At 38.0% G+C, this 18,231-nt stretch overlaps 1 pseudogene and 1 gene segment (V, D, J or C); both read left to right on the plus strand.

The window, feature by feature from the left end:
- The first annotated feature begins 1,938 nt into the window (after nt 1–1,938).
- Nucleotides 1,939–2,537, plus strand: LOC124109032 (immunoglobulin lambda variable 1-40-like). The segment is given in 2 exon segments: nt 1,939–2,029; nt 2,140–2,537. Coding segments are annotated over 2 exon segments (456 nt in total).
- Nucleotides 2,538–10,212: 7,675 nt separating this feature from the next.
- On the plus strand, nt 10,213–15,816 carry LOC124109033 (immunoglobulin lambda variable 1-40-like; annotated as a pseudogene).
- Nucleotides 15,817–18,231: the final 2,415 nt, after the last annotated feature.

Below are 18,231 nucleotides of genomic sequence, written 5' to 3' on the forward strand. Positions count from 1 at the left end.
AGAACTACTTTGTATAAGAAAGAGGGTAATGAAAGAAAGGTAGGGGGATTGAGAATAGGAAAGATAGTAAATGGAACGGACATAATTTTCCAATTTGCATGTATGAATATGCAAAATGTAATTCAACATTATGTATAACCATCAAATGGGAAGTTATACTCCACATATGTATAATATATCAAAATACATTCTACTGTCATCTATAACTAATAAGAATAAACTAAAATAAAAAAGGAAATAAAAATATTTAAAAATTTTCAGGTGGTGGGGCTTTGGCTGCAGTTTAGTGGTAGACTGCCTGTCTTGCACGTGTGAGGCACTTGGTTCAATTCTAAGCACCACATAAAAATAAATAAATAAAGGTATTGTGTCCTTAAAAATTAAAAAAAAAAATTCTCAAGTGAAAACATCAGACCCTTGGGAAATGCACTGAATCACACTGAACAAATAAATACTAAAAATATCAATGTTTATAACAGTTCAATTCACAATAGTTAGACTATGGAACCAACCTAGGTTTTCCTCAATAGATGAATAGATGAAGAAAGTGTGGTATATGTACTCGATGGAATATTATTCAGTTTTAAAGAAGAGTGAAAATATGATATTTGACAATAAATGGCTGGAGTTGAAGAATATCATGCTAAGCAAAATAAACAAATTCCATAAAAACAAAGGCCAAATGTTTTCTCTAATATGTGGATGCTAATTTACAATAATGGGCACTAGGGAAGAATAGCATTACCTTAGATTAGGTAAAAAGAAGTGATGGGAAAGGAGAGGAAGGGACAACGTGATAGGAAAGAGAGTAGAATGAGACAGACATTATTACAGTATGTATATATGTTTCTGCAGGACCAATATGATTCTGCAACATGTACACTCAGAAAAATGAGAAATTATATCCCATCTATGTATGATATATCAAAGTGCATGAATGCATTCTACTATCATGTATAGCTAATTAAAACAAATAAAGTAATTAAAAAGAAAAGACTGATATTTATGCCCAGACCACCTGCATCCTTGCCACTAGATAGGAGACAGGACATTTTCATGCATGACTGAAAACATTCATGAGTCCTGCAATCTGAGTCCTTCCAGGGTATCCAGTCCCTGTGGCATTCCATGTAGCCAATGGTCACTGAAATGCTATATGGCTGTGTCTGGCTGATAGTCACAACCCTCAGTCACTTTCTGGAAATAAGAATTACAATCATGTGAACTGAGAAAACTTGAAAACATACACGCAAGTATATTCTGAATGGCAACCCATAAGATTTCCCAACAGAGTTCCTTGCCAAGTCCAAGGTGAAAAGACCTCTGAAACAAAGCTTTTATGCTGTGGAGAAACTAGATGGTTTCCTTCAAGCTAATAAAACCAGACACTTTATATTCACCTGCTTAATCCTGATCTGAGAAGAATTTATATCAAAGACACCATCTTAGTCATGTACAGGGAAGTGTCAAGTGAAATATGCATGAATTTGCATGAGGAGTCTGAGGAGAACAAGATGACCACACTGAGGTTATGGGGAGGCCACACAAAGGGCTCATTGTGTGGCCCCACAAAGACAGATTCAATGGGGATACAAGACTGACTCAGGGGTTCTTATCAGAATGTCACATGATGGTGTGTATGGGCTTGGACAACAGGGGGCACTGCAGATTAGTTAAGGGGGATCAGGAAGGGACCAGAACTGTACTGAGCCACCTGGCCCTGCCTGATGCACTCTTGTTAGGGCTCACAGCTGTGACCTCCCACACCCCTGAGCCAACTCAATTCAACCCCTGCACACCTACTTGACAACTTTTTTACAGGAGTGTGAACCAGGCACACTGTGTAATAAGCAAAGCTAGAGGAACCTAATTTGCATGGATAGACCCTCCTCTTCTCAAAATATGAAGAGGGCAAGGGAGAGACTTGGAGGAAACTCTCCTCAGCATCAGGAACAGAAGGCAGAGCTCAGGATGACCTTCACAATGGCCTGGTCCTGTCTTCTCTTCACATTTATTGTTCATTGCACAGGTGACAAGATATGGAGAAGAAATTTGGTCTGGGAGTCCTCTGATATAGGTCCTGATTCCATTCTTGTTTCTAGACAAAACTCACCCTCTCTGTCTCTCTCCCACTTACAGGGTCCTGGGCCCAGTCTGTGCTGACACAGCAGCCCTCACTGTCTGGGACTCCAGGACAGACAATCACCATCTCCTGCACTGGAAGCAGCAACAATATTGGTGGCTATTATGTGAACTGGTACCAACAACTCCCAGAAACAGCACCTAAGCTCACCATCTATGAATATAGCAAACGAAACTCAGAGGTCTCTGATCGCTTCTCTGGCTCCAATTCTGGCAACTCTGCTTCACTGACCATCACTGGGCTCCATCCTGAGGATGAGGCTGACTATTACTGTCAGTCTTATGACAGTAGCCTCAGTTCTCACACAGTGCTCCAGGCTCATGGGGAAGTAAGACAAGAACCCCTTTACCATCTGTCAGGAGGGCAAACACATTGTAACTTTGCTCACGCATAGTCTCTGGCTTTTTCTGCTACCACTAATATAGGCCAAGATGAATCTACTGGCACCCCTTTGAGTGAGAGGCCTCTTATTCTTGCCCTCAGAATCATTCACAGCAGGATGTTCCTAGGAAAATGTATCCATAGAAAAAGAAGTTCCTTTAGCTTGAGAAGTTGAACAGGATGCTGTAGGCTCTTTGACCTGAAGTTCAGGTGATGAGGCAGCCAGTGCAACCCTGGTCATCTCAGATTTGACACCTGATGGGGAATACTGTGGTTCCCCCATCCATTTTCCCTATTTCCAGGCATTCTAGAACTGTGTCATCTTTTCCTTAGATTCCATTGTATATGTTGTTGATCAGTGTTTTAGCTTAATTTCCCTAAGTTTTCTAAAATGAAATAATTGGTAGAAAATAAAACACACATAAGTGAATATTTTGACAGATTTTGAGATAGCTTCACCCTTTTGGGAACATCAGGACAGTCTGGTCAAGGAATCTGTCCACTAGCACTCAAGCTTCCTTTTCCTTTTGGGAACCCTCCCTCCATCTCTGCTCACAGAACCTCCCAGGAAACCATTCACTTTTTTTTCAGTGAATATTGGTCAGGTTTCCTTTTATATTTAGAACACACAGCAGATATTTCTTCTTGAATGATATCTTCCATTCTATAAATTCCTTTTGAGACCCTGTCACATTTTGTTGAATTTTACTTGATTCTGCTGGGGACGCATCATGACGTTTGTGGTCCCTGGATTTTTCTGTGTTGATGCACACTTTTTCTGATCATGAGTGGGTTAAAATTTCATTCTATAACTGTAAATATAGAGAGCAATACAACCCAGCTTTCACTGTATTGATTGCATTATTGACCTCCTAATCTAAGGTCTTTCCTCAAAAATTGAAGGAAAACAATCAGAAATCCTATTCCTTTGTTGTCTCTTCACTATGCACTGGACTGAGCATCTCCTCATGAGGCCTATGGGCATGTCTTCTGAGGCCCTTCCCCTCCTCACTTTGGAGACAACTGTCCTAATTCAGGGCTTATGTTAGTCTGAGTGCCACCATGTTTTCTATGTTTATGTGTTTTCTTCTTGTCTTACTGAGATAAAAGGTAACTCCTTGCATGAGTCCCAGGGAGTTACTTGGAAGCAGAAGGGCACAGTTTCTACCTGTGTACTCAGGTCAGAGATTTGAGAGTGTATCTTACATTGTCAGGACCTCTGCAAGGACCTTTGCAATTGCAGCACATTTCCTGGATCCCATCTAATGATAAGAATACTCCTAAGAAAATTGTGGTATCTCCATATCCTGGTAACAACAGCTGACACATCAGAGAGCCTCAGTATAGGGACAGGCAGTGAAGGTGTGGATTTCCAGCTGTGTCCAGGACTGTGGCACATCCCTGAGAGAAGATACAAAAGCTATTTTGGTCCCTGTCCTGCCTGTGGAGTCTCCAAATCAGGTTTCTGAAGTTCAGTGAGTTAAATAATAAGTGAGTGCCTTTTATGTTTCCCTCTTAATCTCATATCAGTTGACATTCTCAGTGGTTATAACCAGTGTCTGGCAAACACCCCATCTTCCAAGGAGTCATTCTGTGACATCAAGGAATAATGGCAAAGATGACAAGAGCTTGTTCTAAAACACTTCCCCTTAGATACTTTCAGGGACACAAAGTAGATTTGGGTAGTTACAGCTAAGAGACATAATGTTTAAAAATCTTGTTAGTCTGAGTGCCACCATGTTTGCTATGTTTATGTGTTTCCTTCACTTTAAAACCTACTGAAGGGAATTTAAGAGACATAAATGGGAGCTCAGATTGTCCCTTTCAGATTTAGGGCACAATAGTCAGATGTTTGAACATTCAAAAAGAAATGGGGGCTCTCACCATGAGGTGGCCAGACTGTGATGGAACTGGCTACATCTCGAGCTTCTCTGTACAACAACTAAGTGGAGAAAGAAAGTCAAATTAGCCCCTCCCCTACCCAATGACCCCTGTATACATAAGATGAATAGTAAAGACATAGGTAGCCAGAAAAACTAGACTACTACCCATGAGGACCACCAGAGCATCCTTCTGTAAGAGGTCTATTTGTTCTGAGATGCTTTGAGTGATCTAGTGATTAACATTTAGCTCTCTTACTGCCATGGCCCAAGTTTGATTTCTGGTCAGTGAAATGTTTCTTTTGCCATCTGTGGTGGTGCATGTCTGTAATCCCAAATACTCAGAAGGTTGAGGCAGTGGGAATAAGAAGTTGGAGGCAGACTTCAACAACTGAGGGACAACTTGTCTCAAAAACAAAATAAGACAAAACAAGAGCAACAAAAATACCACAGAGAAGTCATTAATCCTAATATTTAACTTGGAACTTGCATATGTTTCTGATCATCAATGGTTATGAACATTGCTTTGGTGAGCAACGTAGAAGGTGTACAGGAATTGGGTGGATATAGTACTCTGCATCAGATGTGTACACATATAGTGTCATGGTTTACATATTTTTAGGAAATTTTGAGTGGTAGACATAATTTACTGCCTCCTTGAAGGGCTCCTTGGCTCAGGGTGTGCTTTGCCTGAGAAAGTAGAATCAGAGGAGGCCTGTGCTACATCTGGACAATACCATTATAAATAGAAGAGTTACTACCTTTCTTTTTCCCTGCATGTTTCCTTCTGAATGCCCACAAGGATTATACCAATGATTGATCCTGTATTGAGTTAGTAATAAAATGAGAATGAACACATGGAAAATCCCCATTGATCACATGCTGTGCAAAAAGTGTGTGAGCAAGAATTTTTCCATGTTATTTTAAATCACAGAGTTACAATTGTATTCACCCAGAATGACAAAGACTCTCTAGTCTGATAACAAAGTAAAATTTCTAAGTCTATGCATCTCAATGCTAATAGATTAGTGTTTTCAGTGGGTGTATTAATTAGTATAATTAGTATAAAGCTCTACTTGCTCCACATAAGGTTGATCAGCAAGATTGATTTTAGGAGAGGCAGATGCAAGAAGACAACTAGAAAACTGCTCACCCTGATCATCAGTCTTCTCAGATTGTCATGCACATTAGCTTCTGGTGCTTAGAAACATTCTTCTCAATTAAACATGAATTTATTGGCAAAGTAGATTGTATGTTAGGCCCCAAAATAAGTGTTACGAAATTGAAGAGGAGGGAGTTCTTCTAATCTTATTCTAAGAGGCCAATTGTTCTCTCTTGGAAGTTTCACTGACATTGATATTTCTCCTGTAAACAATGTGTGCTATCATGCATACATGACTGTCAGTCAGGAATACCCTAAAAGCTGGGAGTGGTGGTGTGCACCTGTGATTCCATCAGCCTGGGAGGCTGAGGTTGGAGGATCACAAGTCCAAAGCCAGCCTCAGGAACATGGCAAGGTACTAAGCAATAGCAAGGCCCTCTCTCTAAAACCAAAAAAGGGGCTTGAATGAAGCTTAATGATTAAATTCCTCTGGGTTCAGTACCTGACACACAAAAAGCTAAACAGAAAAGAACAGGAAAGCCTTCCCAAACTTTGTGTGTTTTGAGTAGTGTGGTCATGTTGACCAGGTTGACCATCTGCATAACTGAATTTACGTCCACTGAACTAGTTTTAAAAAAGTGAAAATGAAAAGAAAAAAAAATAATTCTCTAACTTGGAACATTTCCTCTTTCTTTTTTCTTTTTCACCTTGTAGAATTTATTACTAATATAATTACCACTTTACCCTTCTCTGTATCTAGTAAGAATTTAAAAATCCATAACTCTATCAGAAAGTTGGTCATGAAAACAACTTCTTTACTCATTCAAAACACTCATGAGTGAGGTTCCATTCTTATTTTTTTCTAGATAACTTCCACTTATGAAATAAATAACTGGATCCTTGAAGGGAGAAATGTTGAATAGAGGAAGTAGACCCAGGAGAGGGAGAAAATGAGAGATGGGCAGGTACCATGGAATGACATCAAACAAATTATGCTATGTGCAAATACCAATATATCCTGGTGAATCCAAATTTTTTAAAATAATTTCATTGCACCAATTAATGAAAAACAGAAATGAGACCAGTTGTATATAGAAACATATTTAGGGGAGTGTGTAATGAAGGGAAAGGGAGAATACTGGGGAATGAAATTGATGAAATTATGTTTCTTGTATGTATGAATGTGGGTATGGTTAATCTCACTATTAACATGCAATCATAATAAACCAATGAAGCATTATATAAAGTAAGTGCAAGCATGTTATCATTAAAAAAACTCAGATAAAGTGAAGAACATGCAACACTAAATATGAATTGCACACAATTGGAAATGATTTCAAGAAACAAAGATATAAAAACAGATAAATAGATATAAAAAAGAATGTTCAAAGAAAATTTAAGTAATGAATGTGAGATCATCTTGGAAATACAGTGGCAAAGTTATACAAACAATTCAACTGTTCTTTATCAAATGAGACTTTACAGCTTTAGACCAAAATGCCTCCAGGGGGTACTGTGGACATTCATAAAAACTGGTAGAAACTCAAGTGATTCAGCTTCATTGGATCATGAACAGTTGCTCAATGGACCATGCACAGTGCTAGAACAGCTGCTTCCTCCCATGGGGAAAATCCACAGCACACAGCCACCCTGTGTGTACCTCTGTACATCTAAGTGCTCTGAGGACTAAGGACAATATTTTGAAAGTTGAGGACTCATATTTATATAATACACTACAAAAACATGACCCTTCAGCAGTCATTTCAGTAAGAAATCACAGGCCATCAGGAAGACTGGTCTAAACTGTAGGGCCAGGGGATCCTTCCAAAATGCATGCCACAGCCTGTACATGTCTCCTTCTCCTCCTCACTCTGTGTTCAGGATGATAAATACATTCTATTCCAGCATTGTAGTGGCCCTCTGTTGTCCTTCCTCATTCTAGATATTTTTGTTTGGATTTTAGGGTCTAATTCTCAGGTTGCGAGACTCAGAAGCCCTCACTGACCACTTGGTCAGGAGTGATGGTCACTCTCTTCTGTGGCTCCAGCACAGCTTTGGTCACCAATGATTACTTCTCATATTGGTTGCTGCAGAAGTCTAGCCAAGTGCCCAGCACCCTGATTTGAATTACAAACAGTAGACAGTCTGTGTCTCATTCCTTCTTCTCAGGCTGCCTTGCTGTGGGCAAAGAAGGCCAATCCTCTCAGGTGTGCAGCATGAGGATGTAACAGGGTTACTGTGTGATACCTTATAGTGATACTCAGCACAGTTAGACCCAGATTGGGAAATGGAGATTGAAACCTATACATGACTTAGCCTGGATAGAAATATAATCACAGCATATGGGAATCATAAGATCAGACACTGACTACTCTGGCAGCCCAAAGATGATAGTCCATGAAGATAGGCTAAGAAAAAGGTCTGGTTGGTTTCGCTTCCTATATAAGTCCAAAATGGAGAATATCTCTCAATTGTTTGTGAGGATATGTTCCAATAAATACATATTCAATTATCTGAACTCCTCTTCTGTCCATCCTGTAACTTCTGCTTGGGCCAAAGAAGTGCTAGTCTCTCAGCCCTATCACTTGGGACTCAGACTTGAAGGTACTAATTAGTTAATAAACATGCTCTATGAATGATTAAGTAAAATGGACATCCAGCATTAGCTGATAAAGTGTTTTTAGGATTATTTTACCCCTTATTCCTTGATTGAACAGGGGTACCAGTGTTCTATCCTCAGCTCTTCTCTCTTCTTAGCATCCACATTCCTCATTAGTGACTGTCCTCACACTGCCTGGACCCAGTCTTTAACAGGAAGTTTACAGCATGCGGCTAGAAGAGTTTACAGTCAACTGTTTCTAAAAAGAGAAGTCTAAATATCTGACTCCTTAATAATTATTTAATACGTTTATGGATAGAGAAAACATCTAATTGCTATGTTTTCCACCATATTCAAGAGAGATAGCACCTTCCTGGTTATTTAAACAAAAAATATCCAGTTCCTATATATTTCTCCTTTCTCAAGCAACAGGTTCTGTGGTTAACAGGTTATGAATATTCTGTCTTTGAACAGAGCTCTGATAAATCTCCCTAACCTGTTTTCCCTTCTTAGTGTTTCTGTATGGACAAACTAATTTCTTAAGAAATCTTGAGAATCTCCAGCACTGTAATATAATATTACTGGGAAATATGTAATATAAATACATAATTTATGTATTTATATTATTGCAAGAGATTCAACCTATAGCCTCCCACATGCTAAGCAAGGACAGGTTAACCTTCCAAGGACTCTATCACTGTATAATGATCCCAGCCACCTGAACTCAACTTTATAGAATCAACTCAAGGTTCAGTTTCTCAGAGAAGACCCTTAATGTTCCAAATAGTGAGTTTCGATTGTTCAGGTTTAGAATTTTGGTAGAGTTTATCACATTCACATAATTATGTTCTTTCTTTCCTATATTGCAAAAATTTTAAAATGACAAACAGAATACTGATATTGTTGAAATTGTGTTTATATGCAACTTATCAAATAGGCTTTCCAGACAAAGCAATGTATCCAATGATAGTGGCAAATTCTGTGGCATTCATCTTTGAGGACCCTAAAGATTGACCTGTGACCAGAAAGTGGTAAGAAGAGCTGTGCAGGGCCCCTCGTCATACTCCCCTATCTGAACCCAACATGAAGTTAAAGCTGAGGATTTTCAGAGCTTTGGAGCCCTTGCTATCTGTAGGCCCTGCAACACTGAGATACCTCTCCCTAACCTGCATTAGGAGGAGGTTCTCAGGCCTGGAGTATTCTTTTGGGCAATCATATCCCCTCCTGTGCCTGGCAGCTGTTGTTCCATAACCTGGGACTAATCTTTGAATTCTCTACATATTTCTAGTGTCTGATGCATGTGAAACACATTGTTTATTCAGAAAGAAAAAAATGAGTGAAATAAGAAATTAATCACTCATACTAGTGGTTAATTTAACCTTAGCATTATTGCTATGGGAGGGGAATGAATCCTTGCAGCACTGTTTGTATCTGAAATTACTAAATATTTTCCACCTTTTGATACCATTGTCACAATGTGAAAAATGTAGAACAGAACCTCCTCTGACCTGCTCTTCCATTTGGTCTAAGCTCTGTGAATCTGAACACAGTTGTTGCCTTTCTCACATCTTGTTCTATGGACTACCTGCTCCTCTCCCACCTGAGGTTCATTAGGCCCAGGAGCCACTCATAAGAGGCACTTGACATTTCACCTGTTTCCTATTTCCTTTGCTCTCATCTTAGACCAGGCACCCGCAAATTACCCCTGCCAGATCTCTTTGTCTCAATTTTGTCTCAATATTTTCCCAGAGCTGATGATCTAATATAAGATATAATGATGTGCATGGTCCAGATTAAACATGTTCTGGACAATCCAGAAGTGACCTTAGGAACATAAATTGATGTACAGATGGGCAGAGTCCAAGCACATGAACATTAGTATGATCCCAGCAGTTGTTCCCCCTAAGCTTCAATTACTAAGTAAGTTAATCATGCCACTCTCCCTGGCTCAGGGACCCAGGTACTGCGAGTACACATGGGGAAGATACACATGGGGATAGGGACATTTGCCTGAGCAGCCCCACTCTGGGAGACCAATGGAGATGGTATAAGAGGTTTGGGGCAGTGGAGCTATTAGAGTGAGGCCTAAGAAGGAGCTGTGTCTACCATGACCTGGTCTCTTTTTCTCCTTCTGCTCTTCTCTCAGTGTTCAGGTAGGTACAGGCCTCAGAGACCTAAGGCAGGCCCCTAACATGGGTCATTATCTTCTGCCTCAAATACCCAAGTCACTGACCCCTGCCTCTGCCCTTCACTGTGATGGATCTGTGCTTGCAAGTTCCCTCTCATTGCCTGTGCTGACACAGCCACTCCCTTGCTCTGCATCTCTAGGATCAACAGCCAGACTCCCCAGCACTCTGAACAGAGACCTTCTGTTGGTAGAAAAAAAAAAAACATGTACTGGTACTAGCAGGACTTGTATCTGAGCACTACTCAGACAAACTTGCATCTAAGCCAGACAAACAGCTGGGGCTTGAGTTGCCAAAATGAATTTCTGGATACAAGGTGTTTCAACCAATGAAGTGTATTTGTAAATCTCTGGCTTCCAGTTTGAGGACAAGGACAATTATTATTGTCCTGTATATGAAATTAGTACTTATGACAATAAAACAACCATATGAGGTAGTGGAACATGTCCCTCATCTCTAGAGGTTCCAAGTTTATGTCACTTGATGCATCAGATTCTGGTTTATATTAGTGGTACACCATAATACTCTCCCATCATGTAATGCTCATAGAAACTACAAAAAAGCAAAACAAAAAGTCTCAACAATTTATATTAATAGTAAAAATAATAAAATTATCAATTATCACCAGTAAAGAAGGTATGTCATAGAAATTGAGACCCATCAAGATGATAGCCTATAATATCATTATAAGTCAATATACAACAATATTTTATTTAAATTATAAATTATGCATAATTTTATATGTAATAAAATTTTAGCAGTGTTCACTATCTCTAGCAATCAGGACCCAGCAATTGTATTTGCAAATTATACACTGAATTCTGTAAATGCATTGTATTTAAAACAATATCAATGAATTAAACATGAAAAATTCCCTGATGTCTCTGCAGATTGACATGTAAGGACTGGATTTATTTTTTCTTTTTATTTGCTTTCTTTAACTCCTTAGTTTTAGACTCATGTAAACTGTACATGTAAATAATAAAATTGAGATGTTCTTCTTCAAGTGGAAGCAGTAAAAAATAATTTTTTTAAAATAATTTTTCTTGCCCATGTAATTACGAATTTCAACTTAATTACAAATTTCAGTATTCCAAACCCTTAGAACATAACCACGAAATTAGTTAATTTTACTTTTGTCTTAATATAAATCCAGGTTGAAAAAATAATCTGCATTTAACATCCCTAACTCAGTAATATTAAAACCTGCATTTTTGTTTAAATTAATAAAGGGATTAAAATGGTAGGCTAATATCCTCATTTAGGTCATTTGTTCTTGCTGTGAATAACCAGTGTATGCCTGTATCTATGCAGTAATCCACAGACTGCCCTTATTGGATGGGTGAGCTCATTCGAGCTGAGCATAAGTCTTCATTCTTTTTGATTTACACATCAACTTAAGGCACTTGGATTCACAGTAAATGTACAGTTTTGGCATAATACATTTATTTTCACTTCAATGCCTTTGTGGAATATTTAAACCATCCCATACATGTGTAGCATATTTCATTGCTACTTTGATATGCACAAACAGGTGAGATTTAGTATTATTTCATGTGCTTAAATTTTTATTAATTGTTTTTAGATGTACATTATAACAAAGCATATTTTGACCTATTATTCATACATAGGGTATACAACCCATTACAATTTTGATCCCATTCTTGTGGTTGAAGATGATGTGGAGTTATGGTAGTCATTTACTCATATATGAACAAAAGGAAGTTATGTCCAATTCATTCTATTGTCTTTCCTGTTCTCATCTCCCTCTTTTCCCTTCATTCCCCTTTGTCTAGTACAATGAACTTCTATACTTACCCCACCTACTCTAACTTGCAATGGATTACCATCCACATGTCAGAGAGAACATTTGGCCTTTGCTTTTTGGGACTGGATTATTTCACTTTGCATGATAGTTTCAAGTTTTATCAATTTATCCACTAGTGTCACAATTTCATTCTTCTTTAAGGCTACATAATATACCATTGTATATATTTACCACATTTTTTTGTCAATTTATCTATCTGTTAAAGGGAAGCTAGGTTGGTCTGATAGTTTAGCTATTGTAAATTGAGCTCCTATAAACACTGATGTGCCTGCATCACTGTGTTATGCTGATTTTAAGTGCTTGGTGTATAAATTGAGAAGTGGGATAGCAGAGTTAAATGGTGGTTCCATTCCAAGTTTTGTGAGGAATATCTATACTGCTTTCCAGAGTGGTCACAATGATTTTCAGTTTCATCATCATATGATTATTTTCTTCCTGAAATATTGGTCATTTTATACAGTTTGTTTCACGTTGCTGGGTATAAAGGGTTCAAATATTTATGGTTAATTTTGGAGATAAAATTAGATAAAAGATAATAAAAAGAATTCTGTATGTGCTGGTGGATTTGGGTACACTCATGAAGAAGAGGAGAATTAAGCTTCCTGCTCTGCAGTGGAGTAGGAAAGAATTCTTTTTCTTGCTCTTTCTGAATTGAAAGGCAAGTGGAGCTTGATCTGTGGAAATGAAGAATCTGTAAGAAATCAACAGTCTTTTTACTTAAGAGAGCTATGTGAAAGTGGAAAAATAAATTTTCATTAAAACTACAGAAAAGCACAAGGAGACACACATTGACTATTCCTCACCAGAAGAAGAAATAAGAAAGAAAGGAATGAAGAATTGAAGGAGGAAATAATGATTAAAATTCAATATATTAAAGTTTTAAAATTTGAATGACTTGATAATGCACACATTCTAGTATAGTCGTTTTAAAATATTCTATTAATCATAAAATGTAAGTTACTATAAAAAATTTTGTTATTGCTTTCAGAAATATAAAAATAGATTACACAATGTACACAATTTATCTTATCACAGAAATAAACATAATTAGTCAATTTTTAATCCTGTGTAGATTTAATTACAAATTGTGCTGGAGTTGAAAAGTAGCAACCTACTATGTGATGAGTTACATTCCAAAGTATGGAAGTTTCTAGGCTGTAGTATGGCACTTGTTGACTTGGGAAATATCAAAATTATGAAAAAATATATTCAACATCAGTAGCAGTTAGAGAAAATCAAATTAAAACTACACTGAGTTTTCATCTCACTCTAGCCACAAAGGCAATTATCAAGAATACAAATAAGAATCAATGTTGATGAGGATGTGGGGAAAGGTACACTCATAGATTGATGCTGGATCTGCAAATTTGTGCAACTACTCTGGAAAGCTGTATGGAGATTTTTCAGAAAACTTGGAATGGAACCAACAATTTGACTCAGCTATCCCACTCCTCTGTTTATACCCTAATGTCTTAAAATCAATATACTATAATGATGCATCCATATCAATGTTTATAGCAGTTCAACTCACAATATATAAACTACGGAAACAGCCTATGTGCCCCTAAACAGATAAATGGATAATGAAAAGGTGGTATATATACACAATAGAATATTACTCAGTCATAGAGAGAAGGGAATTGTAGCATTTACGGATAAATGGATGAAAGTGAAGACTATCATATTAAGTGAAAAAGTCAATTCTAAAATCCAAAGGCTAAATGTTCTCTGTGATATAACTCAAAATAAGGGCAGGGGATGAGGGAAAATAGAAATACTTAGGATTACACAAAGGGGAATGAAGGGAAAGAATGGAGAATGGGAATAGGAAAGAGTAGAATGAATCAGACATAGTTTTCTGTGTGTACATATGAATAAATGACCAATGTAATTATACACCCTGTGAAAACAGAAGAATATGAAGTTATAGTCCATATATGTAAAATATGTGAAAATATATTCTACTGTCATCTATAACTAATAAGAACAAATTAAAAATAATATAAAAAGAAATAAAAAGTTTTTAAAAATTATAATATGATTTACTTCCTCATCAGGAAACATGGAACCCTTGAGAGATCCCACTGAAACATATTGAACAAAACTGATATTCATACCCACACTATCAGCATATGTCACTGTGAAGAGGACAATGCATTTTCATCCATGACTGAAAACATTTATGAGTCCTACAAATTGAGTCCTTTCAGGGTCTCCTGTCCCTGTGGAATTCCATATAGCCAATGGTGGCTGAAATGCTACATGGCTGGGATTGATTCATAGTCACAACTTTCAGTCTCACTTGCTCAAATTAAGGGTTGCAAATATGTGAACTGAGAAAGTTTAAAATCATTCATTCAAGTATCTTCTAGCATCAAATGGCTACTCATATGATTTGTTGCTGAGATCCTTGCTAAATCAAGGGTGAAGAGATTATTGGAACAAATTTTTTATTTTGTGGGTAAACTAGATGGTATTCACAAGCTAATTAAACCATAAACTTTATGTTCACCTGCTTAATCCTGATGAGAAGAATTTACATCAAAGACACCATCTTAGTCCTGATCAAGCAAGAGTCAAGTTAACTATGCATAAATTAACCATGTGGAATCTGAGGGATGCAAGAAGGCCTTCCTGAGGTAATGAGGAGGTCACACAATGGGGCTCATTTTTGTGGCACATAGGCAGAGGCAGTGGGGATGTAGTGGGGACATACGAGTGTTTCAGGGGGTCTGACCACAATGTCATATGATAATGTGCATAAACAACAAGGGGCACTACAGACCAGTTAAGAGGGGCCAGGAAGGAACCAGAACTGTAATGAGCCACCTGGCCCTGACTGATGCTCTCTTGTTAGGGGGTCACATCTGTGACCTCACACACCCCTGACTCAACCCAACTCCACCCCTGCACACACACTTGGCACCTTTATGTACAGGCATTGAACCAGAGTTGAGGGTGCAAGGAACCTAATTTGCATGAATATACCCTCTTCTTCTCAGAGTATAAAGGGAGAGACTTGGGGGAATTTCTCCTCAGCATTGGGAACAGGAGGCAGGGCATAGTATGACCTTCAGCATGGCCTGGTCCTGTGTCCTCCTCACATTCCTTATTCAGTGCCCAGGTGACATGATATGGAGGGGGGATAGGGTCTGGGAGTGCTCTGATATAGGTCCTGATTCTATTATTGTTTCTAGACAAAACTCATCCTCTCTGTGTTTCTCTCACTTCCAGGGTCCTGGGCCCAGTCTGTGCTGACTCAGCAGCCCTCACTGTCTGCGACTTCAGGAGAGATGGTCACCTTCTCCTGCACTGGAACCAGCACAAATATTGGTGGCAATTATGTGAACTGGTACCAACAACTCCCAGAAACAGCTCCTAAACTCTTCATCTATGATAACAGTGATCAATACTCAGGGGCCCTGATTCCTTCTCTGGCTCCAAGTCTGGCAACTCTGCTTCACTGACCATCACTGGGCTCCAGCCTGAGGATCAGGCTGACTATTACTGTCAGTATTATGATGACAGCCTTGATGCTCCCACAGTGCTCCAGGTTCGTGTGGAAACAAGACAAGAACCCTTTACCATCTTTCAGGAGAGCCAACACCCAGCAGCTTTGCTCAGGCCTAGTCTCTGGCTTTCTCTGCTACTACTACTACTACTACAGGCTCAACTGAATCTACTGGCTCTCCTTTGAGTGAGAAATCTCTTGTCCTCTGTCCTCAGAGTCATTCACAACAGCATGTTCCTAGAAAAAGGTCTCTATAAAAACAGAAGTTCCTGCCAGTCTTTAGCTTGGGGAGCTGACCAGGATGCTATGGTCTCTTTGCCCTGAAGTTCAGGTGATGAGGCAGCCAGTGCAACCATATTCATATCAGACTTGACCTCTGATGGGGAATAAAATATTTATTGATTGATTGTCTTCTGAGAAGTGTCTGTTTAGGTCCTTAGCCTATTTGTTTTATTGAGTTATTTGGTTATTTGGTGCTTAGCTTCTTGAGTTCTTTATATACCCTAGAGCTTAGTGCTCTCTCTGATGTGTGAGGGGTAAAAATTTGCTCCAGGATGTAGGCTCCCTATTCACCTTACAGACTGTTTCTTTGCTGAGAAAAACTTGATTCCATCCCATTCATTGATTATTGGTTTTAATTCTTGTGCTATAGGAGTCTAATTAAGGAAGTTGGAGCCTAATCCCACATGATGAAGATTAGGGCCTACTTTTTCTTCTATTAGGCACAGAGTCTCTGGTTTAATTTCTAGGTCCTTTATTCATTTTGAGTTAAATTTTGTGAATGGTGAAAGATAGGGGCTCAATTTCATTTTGTTGCATATAGATTTCCAATTTTCCCAGCACCATTTGTTGAAGATGGTATCTTTTCTGTAGTGCATGTTTTTGGCACCTTTGTCTAATGTAAGATAATTGTAATTTTGTGGGTTAGTATCTATGCCTCTATTCTGTACCATTGGTCTTCTGGCCTGTTTTGGTACCAATACCATGCTGTTTTTGTTACTATTGCTCTATAGTATAGTTTAAGGTCTGGTATAGCGATACCACCTGCTTCACTCTTTCTGTTTAGAATTGCTTTAGCTATTCTGGGTCTCTTATTTTTTCCAGATGAATTTTATTATTGCTTTTTCTATTTCTATAAGGAATGCCATTGGGATTTTGATTAGAATTACATTAGATGTGTATAGTGCTTTTGGTAGTATGGTCATTTTGATAATATTAATTCTGCCAATCCATGAGCAAGGTAGATCTTTCTATATTCTAAGGTCTTCTTTGATTTCTTTCTTTAGGGTTCTGTAGTTTTCCTTGTATAGATCTTTCACCTGTTTTGTTAAGTTGATTCCCAATATCTTATTTTTTTCAGGGTATTGTGAATGGAGTTGTTTTCCTCATTTCCTTCCCATAGGATTTGTCACTGATATACAGAAATGCCTTTGATTTATGGGTGTTGATTTTATATCCTGCTACTCTGCTGAATTCATTTCCTATTTCTAGAAATTTTCTGGTGGAGTTTTTTGGGTCTTCTAGGTATAGAATCATATCATCAGCAAATAGTGCTAGTTTAAGTTCTTTTTTCCCTATACTTATTCCTTTAATTTCTTTATCTGTCTAATTGCTCTGACCAGTGCTTCAAGAACTATGTTGAATAGAAGTGGTGAGAGAGGGCATACCTGTCTTGTTACATATTGTAGAGGGAATTCCTTCAATTTTTCTCCGTTTAGAATGATGTTTGCCTGAGGCTTAGCATAGATAGCCTTTACAATGTTGAGATATATTCCTGTTATCCCTAATTTTTTCTAGAGATATGTTCCTATTATCCCTAGTTTTTCTAGTGTTTGAACATAAGGGGGTGCTGTAATTTGTCAAATGCTTTTTCTGCATCTATCAAGATGATCATATGATTCTTATCTTTCAGTCTATTGATGGGATGAATTACATTTATTGATTTCCGTATGTTGAAACAACCTAGCATCTCTGGGATGAATCCTACTTGATCATGGTGCACAATATTTTTGATATGTTTTTGTATTTGATTTGCCAGAATTTTTTGAGTACTTTTGCATCTATATTTATTAGAGATATTGGTCTGAAGTTTTCTTTCTTTGAACTGTCTTTGTCTGGTTTGGAATCAGGGTGATATTGGCCTCATAGAATGAGTTTGGAAGTACTCCTTTTTCTATTTCCTGAAATAAATTGAAGAGTATTGGTATTAGTTCTTCTTTAAAGGTTGTGTAGAACTCAGCTGTGTGTCCATCCAGTCCTGGGCTTTTCTTGGTTGATAATCTTTTGATGGCTTCTTCTATTTCCTCACTTGATATTGGTCTGTTTAAGTTGTGTTTATCTTCCTGACACAATCTGGGTAGATCATAAGACGTAAGGAATTTATTGATACCTTCACTATCTTCTATTTTATTAGAGGATAAGGTTTCAAAATAATTTCTAATTATCTTCTTTATTTCTGTAGTGTCTGTTGTGATATTGCCTTTTTCATCACTTATGCTGGTAATTTGAGTTCTTCCTCTCTTCTTCTCTTATTTAGCATGGCTAAGGGTCTGCCAATTTTATTTATTTTTTTCAAAGAAGAACTTTTGTTTTTTGTCAATT

This window comes from Marmota monax, unplaced genomic scaffold (genome assembly GCF_021218885.2).
Source record: "Marmota monax isolate L192 unplaced genomic scaffold, Marmota_monax_Labrador192_F-V1.1 WCK01_AAM20220418_F8-fsc00813, whole genome shotgun sequence".
Classification (NCBI taxonomy): domain Eukaryota; kingdom Metazoa; phylum Chordata; class Mammalia; order Rodentia; family Sciuridae; genus Marmota; species Marmota monax.